This window comes from Megalops cyprinoides, chromosome 1 (genome assembly GCF_013368585.1).
Source record: "Megalops cyprinoides isolate fMegCyp1 chromosome 1, fMegCyp1.pri, whole genome shotgun sequence".
Lineage (NCBI taxonomy): Eukaryota > Metazoa > Chordata > Actinopteri > Elopiformes > Megalopidae > Megalops > Megalops cyprinoides.
In genome coordinates, this window is record NC_050583.1 from 53,992,431 (window position 1) to 54,012,899 (window position 20,469).

At 43.5% G+C, this 20,469-nt stretch overlaps 1 protein-coding gene across 1 annotated transcript in view; it reads left to right on the plus strand.

Annotated features, from left to right (window-relative positions):
* LOC118783711 (glutamate receptor ionotropic, delta-1-like) overlaps positions 1-20,469 on the plus strand; it is a 161,392-nt gene that overhangs the window by 26,488 nt on the left and 114,435 nt on the right. The window contains exon 2 of the mRNA XM_036537666.1: positions 14,696-14,901. Within this exon, the coding sequence (XP_036393559.1) occupies positions 14,696-14,901 (206 nt within the window). The remainder of the gene's footprint in view (positions 1-14,695; positions 14,902-20,469) is intronic.

Here is a 20,469-nt window from a genome sequence, read left to right on the forward strand (position 1 = left end):
TGCTTATATATGCAACCGAGGGACTGTAGCCTCTGGTCTCGCGTAGTATTGCTCTATACGGGTTGCAGTCTCTCACAGAGATGCATACATGCCTGTGGCCTGAGCTCAACCTAAAAATGGCACTAGTTGTATAGGCGAGGGACTACGGAGTATACCAATAGCATAATGATTCTATAAGCGCATAAATAGCAGTTATTTTACCGTACAGTGATAAGCTGCAGCGAGTAAGACACAACGGGGAGGCAAAGAATAATGAATGGGCTATACGCAAAAGTGAGCAGGAGGTCGTGTTAACGAGCCTCCCCGAACTATGCCAGTTTCCCCCCTATATACATGATAAGCTCTGAAACAACAGTGTAGTCACGATTCAGCAATTATAAATACTGCAAATCTTGCGGTAATCAGGGGGGTACGAAGGGGTGCTAGCGAGTGAGGAATGCAAAGATAAGTGCATTCCTCACTGTCCACTTTTGTGCCACATGTTACAATCTTTATTATGAACCCATCGTACCTCCCTGCTACATACATCATTGACATGCATGTGAAATTAGCTTTCCAATGACACCAAATATGATTTTGTTGCACATCAGCATGACCGTATTCAATACTTTTGACAAGAAATGAACAGAGTCCTGAATGTGACTGTGCTGTAGGTTGCTTGGCAGCAGACAGAGTCCAGAGTCCAGGATGCAGGTATCCAGATAACTATTGCACCCTCCTGACCTGCAAGCCCAGAGGTAAACACTTGCATTCCTTTGGGGGGTTTTGCAGGAAATGTGGTCCTGTAAATTGCCCTACACCTGGGCACAGGACAAGAAGTTGCAAGTTCTGATCTTGAACAGGACGCTGTCATTGAGTGCATTATTTATGCAATGAATAGTGGCAGCAGTGTAGCGTAGTGGTAAGGAGCAGGACTCATAACCAAAAGGTTGCCTGTTCAACTCCCCCTTGGGGCACTGCTGCTGTACCCTTGGGCAAGGCAGATAAACCAGAATTGCCTCAGTAAATAACCAGCCGAATAAATGAATAACATGTAAAAATTGTAACCTATGTAAGCCACTGTGAATAAGAGCGTTTGCTAAATGTCAATAATGTAATGGAATAGTTCACTGGTATTGATAGTAGGAAGTAGAGAGTAAAGACCAGGCTTGACTCAGTGCTGGACACACTGTAACTGACAGGCAAAATAATGAGCTTAGCCAGGCTGAGTGACATGCTCTCATCATTAAACTTACACTCGAGCATGCCACTTGGGTTCAGCGTGTCTGTAAATAACCAGCTGAATAAAGGTCCTTGTGAACTGCCCTCGGTGAGGGCACCTTTTAAACAAATGGCAATAATAATGAAGAAAAATAAGCATTTTTCAATACCATTATAAATTAAATAGGCCCACCACATAAATTATGCAGAAGCAAAGTGTGGTTATTATAGCTGTTGTGCAGGGGCAGGGAGAAAAGTTCAAGGTGAAAAATGCAGAGTAAACATTAAAGCAGGGCTTATTGTCTGCATTTTTAAAATGAGTTCAAAATACCAAATTGCTGCTTCTGAGAACAGACAATGTCCTCTCATCAAGACAAAAAACCAAAGAGATCAGGAATTAAAAAAACAGTATGAGAGGAGGAAAGTCAATGAATGTGAATCAGTTAAAACTGAATGTGAAAACAGTTAAAATTAAGTAGATCAGCAAGTACACTTCCAGAGGCCTCTCCACACCAATATGGTCTCTCAGACTGGGAAAGCTAGCTCATCCACAGCCTCAATAGCTCAGAAAGCCTGGTGTGCAGAACCCTGGGTAGGATTACTCACTGGTCTGCCAATCATGATGATATCACTGATCTCCAACAAGAAGACCTATGATCACAAAGCTCATAACGTGTGTTTTTGTTTCGGGAAATGAAAATGGGAAGCAGCGTGGTGTAGTGGTAAGGAGGAGTCATAACCAAAAAGGTTGCTGGTTTGATTCCCCACTGGGGCACTACCGTTGTAGTCTTGGACAATATACTTAACTCATACTTAACAACTGCCTCAGTAAATATCCAAGTGTATAAATTGATAAAATTGTAACCTATGATGTAAGTTGCTCTGGATAAGAGCATCTAGTTCTCAGTAGCCATGGTGGCTTCTCAGTAGAGAAGAGGTTCCTGGTCTCCCTTATGGTATATTCTTATCTTGCACAATGCATGTGTTCTCTCAATATGAAACTTTTTCATCTCGAAGGTTCTTAAAGAGTGTGAGTTAACAACACATCCCAACAAGTTATTAGCCATATGTTCGTACCTGTCTTTGTGAGGACCTGCCTCTGGTGCAGGTGTGAAATTTGCATTCGTCTAATATTCACCTATACCCTCTGGCTCTGGTCCAGTTTTTTCATTCCTTTAAGATTTTTAAATACTTCAATCAAATCCCCCCATGACTAAGACTAAAAGCACCTTAAATCTCTTTTGATGAGTCATCTCTTGAAGAGCTTGGGCGTTACTGTCATTCTGTGTACTTTTTCTAGAGCTTCTATATCATGTTTGTAAAGATAACTTGAACTCTACGTGCGAGATTTTCTGTTTCTGTATTTACTTCAAATATCCTTTCTCAAATATGGTTTATGCAGCTTAATATTTCCCAAGACAAATATGCCTAAGCCTCATTTTTTCACATGTACTCAAATACTCACAACGTTGCTCTTCCTTAATAGGGCTCAGTGAAAAACTAATGTGTCACAGCACGTTCCATCTCCCGGGCCACACATTGATTGCCGTTCAGCCTGTCAATGAGCGTTTGTGTCATGAGGGCGACTGTGTTTGTGACGAATCATGGGCGCCGCGGTCTGGGCGTGGCGGTAATGGGCCTGGCGGCAGGGCACTGAAGGATGGAGTCATCACAGAGGTTCCTTGAGGGTGACGGGGGTTTAATAACGCTGCCCCCGCCCGCCCCAATGAGCCATCCCCCCGTCGGCGCGTTCATCAGAGAGCCGCCGCCACCGCACGCACCGTCGCCCGAGCGGTCGGAGGGGTCAGCGCGCTCGCCGGGACTGTCACCGCGCCATAATTGCTTTCTCATAATCAAGCCGGGAATGCGCGGGAGGCCGGGCCCCTGCGTCGGGGTGCTTACACACGTGGGCATCTGTTTTAAAGATCCTCTCCTCTCCTCTCCCCTCCCCCCGTCAGGCATTAGGCCTTTCAAGTAGAGCTGCTAAGCAAATCTCAAGAATGCCTATAAGACGGTGGCCCATACTCTCATCCTGAATGGCAGCAAGAAAAAAGAGCAATGCTTTGATTTCTTTTAAATAATTAATACGTTCAAGTGTCTTCCTCATATTCATGTCACACTTACGAGCACACATTAATGCTTGCTTTTCATATCTGGTAACAGACTGTTCGTATTTGCTTACCCCGGTTTTCGGGACTTTGTTGAGCAAAAATCACCGCTTGTAACATTAATTGTTTTTGGGATGTATTGTCGGGGACTTGGATTATGCAGGCAGTCACGATTCTCCTCATAAAATGTCAGCTGGGGAAAGGGTAAATATTTCATGCGGACATACTTGTGTGGGAGCAGATTACATTTGTTTAATGCATTCTTGGGTATCATTTTGTGTGAGTATGTGTGTGTGTGATTTAAACACCACTCCTTGCCACTGTCTTTATACCCTCTTGTGTTGGTTATGCATCACGTTTGCAAAGTTGAGCTTTTGTATGTTGTGATATGGGCATTGCAATCACTTTGCCAAGGGACTGACAAGAGCATATAGTGTGATCCAGCCACGATTTTTTTTCTTCGAAGATCACAGCAGGATCAACACATTTTTATCTCTAATGAGCTGTTGAGTGTGACCTTTAAAGCAGCACAGCACGCGTGGTGGTAAAATGTTATGTAATGCTATAGGGAACATTAAGTGTTGAACAGCAAGCCAAAGCAGGGAGATAGCAATCTGGAGGTAGTCCAGCAGCACACAGCTGGCAGAGTGAATATTTTGGTAGAACGGAGAGCCCCTCGCCACTGAAGATTTGCTCACAGTGCATGCTGTATGTATCTACATGGCGGAACTCAGCATCCAGGAATGTCTGCACAGCCGTCAAAGAAGAGTAAAATCAATCTGGAAAACCTACTGCAGCAAACACTTATTTCCAATACGAAGCAATCTGTAGGAAAGAAGTGAGGTTTCTCTTCGTTCCATATCCTGTAATTTTATGTTCTGCAAAAACAATCCAGCTGGGCAACAATTTTGCAGAATGCTTCATTTTTGAAACTTCAAAAAAAAAACCAGAATGGATTTTTTTCCAACCCTTATTATTGTTGTTTTCTTTTTTTAATGCAAGGACGAATTGTTGAGAAACAACAGGTAAATTCAAATGTTGAACTGATCATTTGAAATGATGTTTTCAAAATTTTGCTTTTGGCATGGCACAGAGTAAGGAATCGGAGCTAGCACTATTTCAAAAAAAGGCATGATTTTTTCATGGTACCAAAGACATTATTCAACATTATTTAACATCTAAGGCCTGCTGGAGTCCTGCACTTGATGATTTGAGCAACCTTCCACTCCACAGTGTTGCAGTACAACACTGATACTGTTCTTTGGCAGCAGACCAGTGTATTAAGAGCCTTATGTAAGCCAAGTCTGATGCGTGTCCCAGGTGGAGTGTAAAAAAAAAAAAAGAAAATAAAAATGCAGGACTTGAGGGGTTTGGCACACTACATAGACACTCCATCCCCATGGCCAAGCTGTTCCTCTGGCTGGCTATGGATTAGGTGGCTCAGGTCTTGATGTGAAATTCATTACAATATGTTCCGTAGCCGAGCCTGTTTAAGCGACAGTCAGATAAGTGGATGCGGCCGTACGCTTGCGGTAATTTATTCTTTTTCATGTGTTAGAGGTCATGGAGCTGTTCATTTCATTTCACTTTTTTTTTTTTTAGAGCTGTTAAAGATATATTTATTTATCAATGCCTTTTCGGGTTACTTTGCAGTCCATTTGAGTTTAATTAAATTTGGAGAGGATTTTCAATAGGCGTCATTGGAATAGGAACAGGCTGGTGGCTCAGATGTTGGGCTGAATGCGTGGAGCATTATGAGGGGCCGGAGACACCCAGCTCCTCCATTCACTGCCACTCGGCCACCCATACAGCACTGACAACATGAAGAGAACAATGTTTTGCTAATGGACGCCCAGCAGTCTCTCTGCAGTTGCTGCAGGGCCAATGCTGTACACATTGAATTCTAATCAAATGCATCAATGGAAAAAAAAATCGCAAATGGTTCGAGATAGGATAATGCATTGAAGCAACAAAAATGTGGACATAAGTAAATGTAATGATTAGCAAAGAGGGAGGGAGTGAGTAGAAGAAAGAGATCCGTGTCCCAGTTCAGAAATTGGGTCTAGCACTCTTTCTTCCATACAGTCCTTTACTTTTTAAAACTTTTGTAGGTGGGTGCAGTGTTCTTACTATCTAATCTTTAAATTAACTACCCAGCACAACTTTGTTAGACCAGTTCATCAATTTGTAAATTGCTACTACCATTGCATGCACCATTTTGCATGTTATATGAAACCTTTTTTTTTTTTGACAAAAGCAAAGACTTCACCTGTGTATAGGAACAGCCTGATTCCACTGCAACCCCATCCTGCCCCACCCCCCCACCCCCCCACCCGGGTGAGTCACTCTGAAGACGCGTCGGAAACAGGGAACATCTGCTCAGCTTGCAGTGTGACGAAAGAGGCTCTGGCGACAGAGTCCTTACATTAGCTGTTTCATTTAAAGGGCGGGGCAGAACATCAGACGGGCCTAAAATAGGTACCCCCAGTGACACAGCAGTGCCGTATTCCCTGATCTGACACTACTAAAAAGTTCAGGGCCTGAGGAGAACCATGACAAGCGCTGGGGCGGGGGGGAAGGGGGTAGGGGTTGGGTTCAGGCGTCACTTAGACCTCCAGGGACACACTATGAGTCCATGTTCAGATTTTTTGCCCCTCCCACAGTCAGGCGGAACCCAGCGTCTGAAAAAAAAAAGTCAGTTTCACACAGATTTCATGCATCCGCAACGTGTCCGGAGAGCTGACATATAATTCCCTCTTAATCCTATCTGTCCCGGTTTCTGATGGCCTGGCCGTGTTTGATACGTTGACATGCGTCCCCCAGGTCAGGAGGGTGGGGGGTGAGGGGGCGGAGGAGCCCCCAAACAGCCTTGGTGTAGAAATGGAAAGGGGGGGGGAGTGGAGTTGTCTTCATGCTGCGAGACTTCAGCAGTCACACCAGCTCCTGTGGGTTACTCATCTAATCCAGTTTAGCGATGATGAATTTTCTGTCACTTGCAGTATCGAGAGCTTAATACGTTATTGTGGGAAAAGGAGCTGTGTAGCGCATTTAAGTGTCACTTAGTAGAAAGCATACAGAAAGCCATTTTTCATTTCTGCACTGTTCAAATAATGTCACCTGTTATTTGCTTAGCAAAAAAAAAAGAAAAAAAAAACAATGACACAGTGTTAAGACTTGAGGATGCCTTTTTTTTTAGAAACCATTCAAACACACAAAGTGAACAGTATTGCATAATCATGTTATTGCTTTTTTTATGCCTTATTTTGAAAATTGAATAGTGGATTATAATGAAGTAAACTCCAGGGTGTGAAAATGACATTACAGTGTCATCTTCACGCTTCTAAATTCACCTTACTGATCAGTTGCCATGATTTATGATAGTTTGTCACTCACATTGAAACATGAGACGTTGCACTTGATTAAGATCAAATTTAATTCTGTTCAGGGCCATATACTCTTGTCAATTGATGGAGACGAGACGGCTGTCTGCAGGTTGCATGTGGGATCGTGGAATGTAGAGAATGCTGTGGACTGTAAATACTGTAACTAAAGCTCTGGGACAAGGCATGAGCTGGAGCCAAAGCTGGCTGACCCAGTATAGTACAGCTGTTTTTCTGCTGCATTACCCACAACTACCCTCTGCAGTGCATGATGTCACAATGACAGTCTACTTAGATCAAGATGACTAGCAGCATCAGCTCCTTATTTTCTAACACCAATCCCGACTGAAGCAACATAACTAGGCAGATTCCTCCCACAGCTTGCTTACGAGTTGCTGCTGCGTTACCTAAAACCACCTCTGCAGTGCATGACATCACAGCGACAATCTACCCAGATCAAGACGAATAGCAGCATATATTTGCTCCTTAGTTTATAACAGCAATACCAACTGAAGCAACATAACTGTGCAGATTTCCTCCCACAGCTTGCTTACGAGTTTGTAGACTCCAGCAACACTAGAAGGCTGAGATGGCAGAAGTCAGTATGACAAAAAAGACAACAGGGTTTCCCAGGTCCTGAACAAGGTCCTGAACAAAGTGAAGTAGCCTGCATCCAGCTTCACAGGCAAAAAGTGGTAAGAGAAACCTACCTAAGCACTGGGTCAGGCTCCACCGTCATCTGTATATTGTGTCTGTGGAAATGTACCACAACATGCTTTTTCTTCAGCCAATTGGCTTTATTTCCTGTCTGTTCGAGTATCAAGTGCTGTATTTGATCCGAGTGGGAACACTGTGTTCCTCGGTAGATGGGTTAATTACAGTCTGCAGTTCTAGCTCTGACAGAGGGCCTAATTATTTATTGTCTCCAGGCAGGAATCAAAATCAGAAACCCTCTATATGAGAGAGCACATGTTTTGTGGATGGCGATGAATCTAGTATTTGCTTGGATTTGTCATACTGTACCATGCCTCTTCATACCTTGTCACAGAGTGATGAAACATACCTTTCAGAAATGCCTATCTCTGTGATGCTACCCAGCGTTTGCTTTTAAGGCTGTCTGGCTCTATCTAAAGGATCTGGTTGGCTTCTTAAAAATGTGCAACAAAGGGCCACCTCTGCTGCAAAGTGGCAGCAGTGTGCCATAGTGGTAATGAGTAAGGCTTGTAACCAAAAGGTTGCTGGTTTGATTCAATGTTGGGGCACTACCGATGCACCCTTGGACAAGGTACTTAACCAAAAATTGCCTCAGAAAATATGCAGCTCTATAGATGGATAATATGTAAAAAAAAAAAAAAATTAACCGATGTAAGTTACTCTGGATAAGAGTGTCTGCTAAATGACAATAATGTAATGTGAGAGCTTTTTTCAATAGCACAAAGTACAACTAAAACGGGAGTTATTGCAAAGCAAAGACTGGGCAAAATGGCCTCAATACCCTGGCTTGACACAGGCAACAAGTTTCCTCAGGTAACGCCCGAGGAAGACCTCAACAGTCAAAACACGGTATGCATGTAAAGTCAGGTGTTACCTGACAGGCAGAAAGGTAGCCTTTGTCAGACATTTTGCTTCGAGTGTACTCCTCATCCCTAACAGGCTTTTCTTTGTGTTTGTACTCCTTGTCCTTCAGGTTGATTTTTTAAATTTTTATTTATTTCCTTTTTTATGAAGAGAGCCATTGTTTGTCTCCTTGGGTGAACTGACAGGCTCGCAGACAGACAGATGACACCCCGGTGAGGTGACATGTGTCTCCAAGGCTTCTATCTACCCGGGGCAGATGGTCGTGACAGATTGTTTGGTACAGAGACGTGCCCAAATCTGGACCAGACCAGAACACAGAGAGGGCAGAATGAAAAATAATACACTGTCAGCTGAACTACAATCCATAGTATTTACTCTTTTCTTTCCTGTCTTTGCCTTAACCAAAGCTTCCAGCTCAGAGTCCTTGAGAGTTTATTAAAGACGTTTCATTGGATATTAAAAAAATTCAGTCTGTACAAACCACAGTTTAAACAGCTGATAAATGATCGGTATTGCTGTGGCAAATATCACACCTGTCCTCACAGAGGGAATCCAAAGGCTCAATTATTTCCTGAAAACAAGAAATAGGAAAACACAACACCCCACACACATGAACATTTCAAGGAAGAATGGAGACTGTAATTAAAACGCTGTCCCCTATGAAGACAAAAGCAAAATTAGCTGTCACCGAGACTGTCACTCTCAGACTCCGCAATATTACAGCACAGCACAGCTGTCAGGGGCTGTCATTTTATCTTAGTTTTTGTTTATTCTGTTTTCATTGATACACTGACAAGGCATTCAAGCACAGCGCGTGATTTTTTTTAAAGCACAAGTGCTGTGAAATTAGTTAAGTGACATAATTTGTACTCTTGGAAAAAAATAAATAAAAACAACTAATATGTTGATTATAGTTGGGAGAAAAGTCTGTCACTTAGGCGTCCTTCACAATTCAGTAAAGCTTTGGAGACAGGGATATGCAGGTGAATAGAGTGTTCAGGGCGGCCATTTTTTCTTCACAGATGAGGAGGTAGAGTGCAGGGCCCTCCGCAGAAAGGAGGAGAGCCTGGAAACTGGCAGTGCCTGCCTTTCCAGGACTGATCTGTACCATAGCTAAGCTTGTGGCAGTCACAATTTAAGTATCTAGTTAGGTGGCAACTTTTTATTTAATGACCAATCTAACTAAATGGCAATAACTGAAATCTTGTTTGAAACACATAAATCATCTTAAATTGGCAAAAAATATAGAACTTGCTCAACCTTCTTGAAACTCTCCCTTGCAAGCAGGTTAGCAGCTTTTACTTCCTTTCATATCCAGCAAACATTATATTGTTTGTAGATGGTGTTATTTTACATAGGTTACAATTTTTACATGTTATCCATTTATAGAGCCAAATATTTACTGAGGCAATGCTGGGTTAAGTACCTTGCCCAAGCGTAGAGCAGCAGTGCCACAGCATGGAGTCAAACCAGCAACCTTTTGATGACAAGCCCTGCTCCTTACCAGTACACTACACTACTGCCCCAAAGAAGCAAAGAAGGAGTAGACCATCTAAGAGTTTCCTGCCTATTCTGTGAAGGATATCTGTATATGCTTCAAATTTGTATCATCTAAGTCACCTCAAAAGGACATGCCATGCGACCTTCCATTAGGGATGCGACTTAAGATGGTGCATTCCTGAAATACTGCCCCAGGGGGGATGCACCCCCTCGCCTCTGGGACACAGCTGGTGTCTGCTGCATCCGCATTTGGGTTCCACAGCCACCATGTGGGGATGAGAGGGGAGGAACGACGGGAGACATGTGGCTTCACGGCTTCTGGGAAACAGCAAGTGGCGCTTTTCATCTGCCGCGGGGAGGGGGGAGGGGGGAGGGGGGAGGGGGGCTTTTGCTCGTCACTTTCCTGAAAATCCTATTTGTCCCTCGTCAGTGGAGGGACCCGCTGTGATCCTGTCTGTTTAAGGGGATTTGCTCTCTCTTTTCTCTTTGATTATCTGTTATGTTGCTTGTTACAATCCCCCTAAGTGCCTCGGCGAAATTTCTCCGGGACGAGAACAGCTGTCGCGAAAAAACTTGCGAGCTGCAGCCAGGCGGCTCCAGAAAAACTTACATCTCTCAAAATAGCTCTTTTGGTGTCTGACAAAATAAGTTGTAAATTTACATTTGGATCATATAGCAGGATGTGGTTAAAAGAGACACTTGCTGGGAGACAGGGAAAGAATAAAACAAAAACTTAGCTCCATTACATCTCCCATGTTGACTACTGTGAACTATGTGTCATTGGGTCTTATTGGCGAAAAATTGATCGCCTATGAAGCAGAGTGCATCTTAAATGCAGTCCACGCTTGTGAATTTATACACAGTATAAGTAGCTGGATAATTACTGAACATAGCCACTGTAGCTTGACCAGGAGCAGACATACTATGGCCCCCAGGCCAAATATGACTCACAAATCAATTAAATAAAAGATATGCTCGATACATATCCAAAGACTTCCCCAGAGGGGAATCGATAGGCCTTCATTTTAAGCATTGCTTGATAGAGAGACAAAAAACGCATTCACTGATTCAGACAAGCAGCAGTGCTTGCAGTTTTGCCTCTCACACAGGTTACACAGTTCTTACAAACACTTCTGTGTTGGTGGAAAAAGTAACACCATTTCGGCTTGATAGAGAAGAGCAAAAGTCCATTTATCCTCACCAGTATTACACGGTCCCATCATTTTGGAACGACTCCTTTCAAACTAGAAAAATGCAGTTCCTGCTCGAGGAAATGAAAAGTCAGAAACGACTTTAGATGACCTGCTGGGACAATCTAGACTGCACTTACTGGGGGGGGGGGGGGGGGGGGGGAATAGTAGAGGGCAGTTACAAGTGAGTTCCCTCAATTGTTCCCTGAGTCATGTCATTTGTTGATTAGCAAAGCGCTATACATTTCTAAAACATATGTGAGAGAAAAGTGAGTGCAAATTTATATGTATTCATATTCAGTATAGGTTTTTAATGGAATATTCATTGGTTACTGCAGGGCCCCAGGTGTGGTCTTGCCTTCCCTGAAGTACAGGCCCGGAAAGCATTAGTTAGATTAGTTTACAATGAATAATAAAATGATATACTTCAGTGCACACCTCTGGGAGAAAGCAGTGATAGTAGCTTTGAATGGGTCTGCATGCAGCATAATAGCTTGAAAACACATTTTCAATGAAGAGCAGAATGTGCTAACATCCAAGAGAATTTTGTTGACTGAGAAAATTCTCACTATAGAGGTAGTGATCATATAATCATCTTTCACTCATGTGTTTTATGAACACTTTTGTTAGTCCAGCCAGCTAGCTAGCTAACTGCATTTGCTGCTGGCTAGCAAGTTATATTCCATTAGAATTAAAGAAGAGGCTAAAACGGCACACAAACACATAGAGTATTGTAGATACTCTGTTGTAGATAATCTGTTATTTGTACTTCAATTTTCCAACACATGATCTGGTGAAGCATATGTATGGTGACCTTGTTTTTGCAGATAGCATTTTATGTTTTTTGGTCAATCTGTAGACCTTTGATACTGTATATTGACTTTCCATGACCCTTTACATTCACCTGTCAGTATTTATTGCTTTCATGACTTAAACATAAGTTTTGTAGGATTTGCTAGACTCCCACATGCACACATCAATATGTTTTGTGGTGGTTGAAAAGGTGTGTGTGTGTGTGTGTGTGTGTGTGTGTGTGTGTGTGTGTGTGTGTGTGTGTGTGCGCGCTCGTTTTTCACAGAGTGGCCCCTCGAAGAAAGCGCATTTGTACAGCTCTGAGCTCGAGGCACTCTAATATGCATGTGCCCTTACCTGCACTCTCTGTTAAATGAAAGATTACTTATCTGACTGCTTCCTCTGTGCAGGATAAAATAAGTGGGGACCTTATTAGTAGCTGTGAAGGAACATTGTGGTTCTGTTGGGAACAGATGACAAAGAAGGGAGAGAAGGAGGAGGAGGAGTGGGACGGAGAGGGACAGGAGGCAGCTGAAGATGGTTGATTCTGTCTGTTCTTACAAGCTGCCTGTCACACCTAATAGACTGGAATCAGCCCAGCCAGTCTAGAAAGGTGTAAGACTCACAATCTGTACTCTGCGCCCGGCACATTTGATTTCACAGAGACAAGCTCTAATATCAAAGCTCTTTGACAGTTCAAACCAATTATTATTGAAAAAATACTACGTATAAATGCTGTTGATATTCAGCATAATGGATTAATGGAAAGGATAAAGGTTTACATAAACTGTCCAGATGTACAAATCCTGGAATTTCGGGGATATATTGTTTTTTTTCCCTCCAAATGGTAGGAGACAAAAACCGTTTGAGTGCTTGGCGGGAAGCGTTCCTGTGGTCCAGAGGCGCATGAGCTAGAGGCATCGAGACATGATAAAGAGGCCGTGAGACATCAGCGGTTTACCGAGGCCTCCGCAACTTCTCCTGTCTGAAAAAAAAAAACGGCATCTGCAGCTGTGATGGGCAGATAGGCAATACGCCACCCAGTGTGGCACATAATGGCGGAAGCCACCGTTCCTCCACACCATGAAATATTCAGGCTGCCGCAACATTTTTACGGTCAAAGGCTTCGCGGCTGTTTCTTATCGAATTCGCACAAGTGGTGTGACATCTCAGGAATGATTGGTATCACTTTGTCGGAGGGGGGAAGCACCTGTTTTTTGTGCAGGGTTTAAAAAGTAAACGGAAAATGTTAGAATCAAAAATGTGTTCCAGATAGTGAAGCGTGGGCATGAGTGTGAGGGGGAGGTACATGCTGCATCACTAACAGTAATTTAGTTTTGATCCAAATAAAAATCGGTTTTCGGTGTGTCCCCCTCCAGGGCTTACTTGGTGTTTTGAAAGCTGAGGGTATCAGCTGAGGGTTCAACACTTTCAGCGAATGAATAAAGTTTCAAATAGCTCTAACAAAAGAGAAGAGTGTCACAGAAAATTCTGTCTGAATATGTCTGTATCCTATGTGACATCCCACTTACTGCAGTCTTCTTGAGCCCCATACACATAAATGTGAATAGCTCCTGTACACCTGGTTAAAAATATAATGAAAAAAAGTGTTTTCTAACATTTGTTTAATATGATCTTTTGATATATGGTAATATATAGTCAGGGGAACACATACACATACACACCACAAACACACACACACAAACACTTGATTTATGAATAGAGAAAAATGGGAGTGAGAACAAGAGTGTGAAAAAAGAGTGAAATTACTGACATAAAAAAGATTTTTTTTCCTACCATAGGTTTTTGCTATAGTTTGTCTTTCATATCTTAGTTTTTTGTTTTAATTCAGTGAATCTGTGAGGGAGATGATGTAAATTAAATTATTTTGTCCCTTTATTGTGGAAGAAGTGTTTTTCACAGAGCGAACCTGACACTGCAAACAATAGAGACCTCCCTCAGTACCAGGCACTGCTAAAAGGACTGGTCTGAGAAGCCATCTTACAAAAGAGCGGAAGAAATGCACCAGTCATGCACAAAACTGCACGTCATCACCCTCTGTGCGTGTGAGACAGGGCCTAAATGGGCAGACCTCCACCCACTTTCTCAGCAGAACCTGTGAGACTAGAATTGAGACTCTACCTTTTAATCTGCGACTGTTATCTTGGATAGAACTGAGCACTGGCAGGCGAGCCATTTTAAAAGATCTGTCAGCTCCCATGAAGCCATCAAACGGTGGCAATGCCTCAAGGTTTTGAGCATGAAATCTCTTAAAGAGTGGAAAGTCGTTAAAAGAAAACCCCCTTCATCCACACAAACCGTTTTAAGTGTCCTCAGTCTTCTTCTGGAACTTTTCCCGGGTCTTTGAGGCTAAGTGCTGTAAAAATAAAGCCATGTTGACCAAAAATAATCAAGCCATGAAATTGAAAATTTCTTTGTAGTATTTCAAGTAATCTTCATGGCAGGAGTCTTATTTCTGGTGATAACTGCGGACTAATTCATGCTAAAAGTAGAGCTTGAGAAGTGGCTCTTTGCCACTTGTCCCGGCTTCTGATGAATTGCCTTCCTCAACCCAACAGAGCACCTTGGCACTATAATTCATTGCACCTGAACTTGCAGGCTCTGTGGCTGAAACCTCCTTCTGTTTATGGCACTTGTTTGTATTCAAACCTGCCAGTGTTGCTAAGGTATAATTTCAGGAATCTTTATTCTATTGCTGTAGTACTTAAGTACTATAGTACTTATAGTACTAAACAAAAGTACTAATTAAACAATGGTGCTTAAAGCTGAAAAATTTGTAATCGGGGTTGAAGGTATCTAATTAAGACCTTTGACATGCAGAAATCTCCCCTTGCTATGATAATACTGGGTCGATTTTTGTCCAACACGTATCCTCAGGTCCCTGCTGTTCCACAGATCTCTAACTCCCTGTGCTCTCTGCTTGCAGATATCCGCGGCCTGCAGAGCTTCTTGGACCAGACGTCTCGGCAGGGTCTGGACGTGTCGCTGCAGAGAGTGGACCGTAACATCAGCCAGGTCTTCTCCAGCCTGTTCTCCACCATGCGCACCGAGGAGCTGAACCGCTACAGGGACACACTGAGGCGGGCCATACTGCTGCTCAGTCCCCGAGGAGCCCAGGTCTTCATCCACCAGGTCAGTGGATGTCATTGTCTCTCACATGTGCACATATACACACACACACGCACACATGCACAGACACACACACACACACAAAGACACACACATTTCTTTCCACAGAATAGCACGATCATCACACATGCACACACATGCTGATACACACATGCACACAAACAAACAATACACAGACACATTCACTCAAACGCACTCAGAAACATACATAAACACAAACACACATACAGAGTTACAAACATGGACATGCACCTACAGCAGGTCGCTTTTACACAAACACTATACATACTTTAACAGCTTTGTGTCACAATAATGCAGAGACACCCCCACACACAGCTGTGGAAGATGTCCCCCTGCCACTGTCATTTCCTGTCTATTTCAGTTTAACCAAATTGCTATACCTTCCTACAGTATAAGGGCATTACAGTCAGAATCAGGGCTTACTGATCGTTGGTAAGAAGCACCGTATGAAAAGTGTGCCAAGGAAGTTGACTGAGAAACTGAAAATGCCACCTTTAGTGAACATCCAGCCACAGCTGACGGATTGAAAGCAGGCCAGTCTCATGAGCAGGGGGTATGGTGAGACAGCTGTATTTTAAGCGTGTGTATTTTTAGCAGCAGGTAACCTGAGAACCACCTTCTCAGTTCCCCTGTGTTCTTTTGAGTGTCAATCAAATTGAAATTGCTGGCTGCCCGCTGTAAGCTTTAATGCCATTAAACTTGAGCTGCCTGTGAAATGCTTTTTTTTTTTCTTAAATCACTCACCTTCAGTCTGGCAATCAAGATGGCAATTACCGTGTTGTTACCGCTCTACTGCTGTGTTATTAATTTGCTATTACTGTACCTGTTGAAGACAGTTTAATTCTCACTTGCGCAGATGTGCTCCCCAGCTGTAGCACACTTTGAAATGCATACGAAAGTGCTAGAATGGCCAGGTCTGATGCAATCGACTGTTTTTCCAATCTGTTTGTTCAGAAAGTTGGCGAAAAGGAGGAATGAATGCATGTATGAGTGAAGGGCCAGTCCTGTCTTTGTGCTCGAGTTGTTGAAGTTCATTTAATAAGGTATTATCTGGGGCGTTTAGTCTGCCTGGGTTTTTTTGTATGCTGTCTGGATCATTGTACCTGTGGCTGTTTTCTGCACGCTGCGGACCAGTCACCGGGGGCGTTGTAGGCGGGATGCTCTTGGCCTTTTCTGAAAAACGATGCTACCGTCTTGTTGCGCCTGTCAGCTCTGACAGGTGAGCGCTTTTCCTCCGATGAGCCATGAGCCCGAAACTCAAGGTCTTTTGTAAGAGCATTCTTGCTTCTTTTCCTGGAAACCTGCCACCCGCGCTGACGTCAAGTGGCAGTTAGGGCATTTTCTCTTGCCTTTTCGGACAAATAACCCATAAACCCCTGCAGCAGAGGTTTCTCTCAGTCTTTGCCACTTGCTTTTACAGCGCTGACCTGGTGCACCGTCACCATACCCATCTATATCACTGTCATATGGATATTTTCAAGTGACTGCAGTTTCTGACACGGTCTCACGAGTAAATCTTCCTTTTTCTGCCCAGTTTGATTGGAGAGATAAATGGAAAACTACATTTGATTTTGGATTAGATTATTCTTGTAATAAACATAATAATAAAGCTTTTTGTCAAAAGGCACTGTGTTTACTGTAAGTGAATGAAAATCTATCTGTTGACATCGTAGGGCTGAGAGCAGCACTTTAAAATTAAAATTGATGTTTGATGATGGATTTCATTCTCATATCTCCGTTGTGTTCCCTATATATCTACGGCTTCTGTTTGATGCTAGAAGTTTGTAAATACCTAAACCAGATTTGTAATTATAGATTACCAATTTGTAGGTGTCCATCATTACCCTTACCTACAGTACACAAGCACTACAGCTTGGTACTACAGTGATACAGACCAAGCTGTAGTACTGATATTGAATTTGATATTGAATGATTTTGCTCCAGATATGTTTTCAGAATTGGCTGTGGGTCATTTATTTCTCTGCTTACCTTCTATACAAGCAGTACAGTCTGAAGAAAACTATTTTCTTTTTGAGTCATAAACAGGCGCTTCCACTCTCTTACAAACAAAATGGTAAAATGCAACATGTTCCAAACAAACAGCAATAATAAGGCACACTTGTGAGAGTTAAGAGATCATGCAATGTCACCTCACAAGTATACTGTAAATAACTCTCCTCTCAGAGCGTCCACACAATATGAGTGGCATGCTTGAATATCTAGAGCTGCTGTCACGGCCAGTCAGATTCAAGTGCAAAGAGTAAGTGAAGGTCGGTTGTGAAACTAAAAGAATCTTAATGGCCAGGCAACTTTAATCTGTAAAGAACATGCTGAAGGACAGAACAAAAAAAAAAAATCTTTAAACATGGTAAATGTATTACAGGGTGCTGAATAAGCAGTGTTTCTCCACTTCCACCTGCTCTTTTCTTGCTTGGTATTTGAGACTATGCGAAATGTTGTCTGGAGCTTCACCGAATTGTCATTTCCCACTGCGTTAGCCCTTAAGGGAAGGGGAGGGTTTGAGTGAAATTGTTCAAACGCTGAAGCGGGTCTCAGGTTAGACGCACAGGATAATCGCCGTCCCGTGTACCGTCTTCTGCATGAGGCGCGTGGTGGCACAGGGAGCACCGCACCGATTAGCAGCTGGTTACCCCACCCCCCCGCTGCAGGTCCCTCGCGTTCAGTGAGGGGGGGGTGAGCTGTTGCCGCGGCAGAGCCGAATCCTTGTCTCTGGCTCCCCTGCGCTCTCCCTCTTAGCATACCGAAGAGATGGCATTTTGGAGCCGCGCAGGGGAGCAGCTCCATGCTGTGAGTAGGTGCGTGGGCGTGGGTGGGGGGAGTGGAGCTTATCCCATACACCCCTGCTGGGTGGAAATTCTTACTGTGGATGAAGAAAAAAAAATAAACTCACTTTTTCGCCCTCATCAGCAGTTATTTCAGTTCCCTTGATTTCACCTCTCCGTTGAAGGCAAAATCTTGTGGTTTTCTCTTCCCTCTCCACGTTAAGATTTTTCCTTCATTCGGTTTTAACTCTCATGGTCTCTTGAAAGGCTGGAAGCTTTTCATCACACCATATTAAAATGGTCATTATTTACAAGCCCCCCTTTCTTTTGGTTTTCGGTATTGTGTGCTGCTTCAGCATCTTTTCCTCCCATCTGAGTTTCATTCTCTGCCATCATGAATTCATGTATTTCACTAGAGCGGCAGCGTGTTGCTCTGGGAGATGTAAGTTGGTTATTCCGGCCTGCGAGTTCCTTTGAAGTGTGCTATGCGCTCCTTTCTGTATAGACCGGTCAATCACAAACCATTAATATTTTTTGCTACTTGTTGTCAAGGTAAATGGCATCTTCATTTGTTGATGTATTTAAAAAAAAAAAAAAAAAAAAAAGACGTACATATGCCAAGGTTAGAGCGGACGCCGCGTTTCCCAGAGTTGGCAAAAATATTTGCTTACACAGTTTACTGGCTGCAGGAGTCCCCTGCTGTAGCGGGGAGAGTACGAAGTACAGAGAAGCACCACGGGTGATTCTTCCCCATACGATGCTGAGATGCAGCTGCTATTTCGGAGCCCCGGGCAACATTGAGGCAGTGTTCCTGAACCATCAGAGGACTGATCTCTACGCACTTTGACAGACTGGAGAGGAATAAATGAACTGGGCGGGGGGGATGCAGATCACCCTCTGGTCCAGTCAGCAGTTCGGCCTTTTGGCTCCTCAGGAGCAGATTGTTCTGTCACCGAGGCACACTCCATCTCCTGTCAACCTTAAGACTGTCAACCCTCTCTCTGCCCCCCACCCCCCCAACCTGACCCTCAGACGAGTGTCCACACGGCCACCATCCTGATGGCCACCAGCATTCTTTAAAGCACCTTTGTGCTCAGTATGAGATTTAAAACAGTGTTCAGTGAAATTCACATATAAACCCTAGAGAGAGAGAGAGAGAGAGAGAGAGAGAGAGTGAAAAGGTAGAGAGATCATAAGAGATGGCACCTCTCTTCATCCATTCTGATTCTGCGGGGCACATGGAGCTGAGCAGGAGGAGCAGTGGTGGTCAGGTTGTCCCATCAATTTTTATTCTGCACCCCCCCTGTCCTCTGTTCCTAATATTTTTTCCTGGCTACTGCAGCAGGGGGATGTCGGGGGGTGGTGTGTGTGTGTGTGTGTATGTGTGTGTGTGGGGGGGGGGCTGTGTCTGAGCTGTCACCAGGGAGACTGATTGAGTGGCGTCGGTGTTAGGGCAGGCAGTGCCATGATGGATGGCACCGAGTGGGCAGGAACAGTGTACGGTGGGGGCGGGGAAGGGGGTGGGGGGTGGGCCTTTGCAGAGAGGGGCAGAGTGACAGGTTTCATTAGAGTATGGTTATGATGGGGTTTTAGGTGAAATAATCTGAAACCACTTACATGCTCACACACAGCCACTCACACTTCCACATAAATAAGCACATGGTAGTGCATGTGCAAAACTGCCTCTGCTGTAGCTGATTAGATTCTTACCTCGTTATAAAAAACTATATGTGATATAGTACAATAATATATACTATAGTATAATAAATATAAATATGGTTTTACCTGGTTTTACCTGGGATAGAACAGAAGCAATTTCAGTGATCCTAATCTCAGTAATCAATCGGATATGTACACAAAACAGTTATCTAAGATGGTATAATACTGGTAATAATACTCCAGTGAAGACAAGTGAAAGGAAGCCTAAATTCTTGCAAAGGGTGTTTCCTTCTCTCTACTCTGTGACAGTGACAAGCGATCCATAATGTTCAGAAAGGACTAGACTGCAATCTTTGAATACTTTGTGTATAATCAATTCCATTGAGTATTCTTTCTAATGGCCATTGATCTTGGTGATAAACAAGAAATGAGGATCATTTTGTGTTCAGACAGACAAAGATGATCAATTGTTCTCTGATAACACTCTCCACGTGTTTAAGATAAGACATGGCCGGGTGGTGGAGTTTAGGGTTAGGGTCAGGGTTACAGTGAGTAGTACTGTGGCGTCAGGTGTCTTATTACATTTTACATTTACATTTATTTGTTTGGCAGACTGTCTTATCAAGGGCGACCCACAAAAAGTGCATCCATTGTGGTTAGGCAAGTAGTCCCACAGGTACTGAGTCATTACTTGCCGTGCTTTAAATGTAGTGCTATTGTGAGAAACATGCTATGAAGGGGAGTAAGTGCTTTCATAGGGGTCACAGCCTCAAACTGTTACCCCTAATATTCAGCCACCAGGTTTGTGCCACCATGTGTTTCTATCACCACAGTAGTTTTGGCACTGAGCTTTCGCTACTGAAAGAGTGGCTGTTGAAGAGCCACCAGGCTTTTATCTTCCACAGTTAAATCACCACCCAGATTTACAGCTACTAGCTTCCACCACAGTGTGAGGATGGGGAGGGGGTCGGAGTTCAAGGAGTTAGGATGTAGTCTGAATAGGTGTGTTTTGAGCCTGCACTGGTATGTGGACAGATCACTTTAACAACATGTGAACTGAGGGGGGGAGGCGGCATTAGCTTTGAAGGCAAGCGCAGAAGCAGTCATT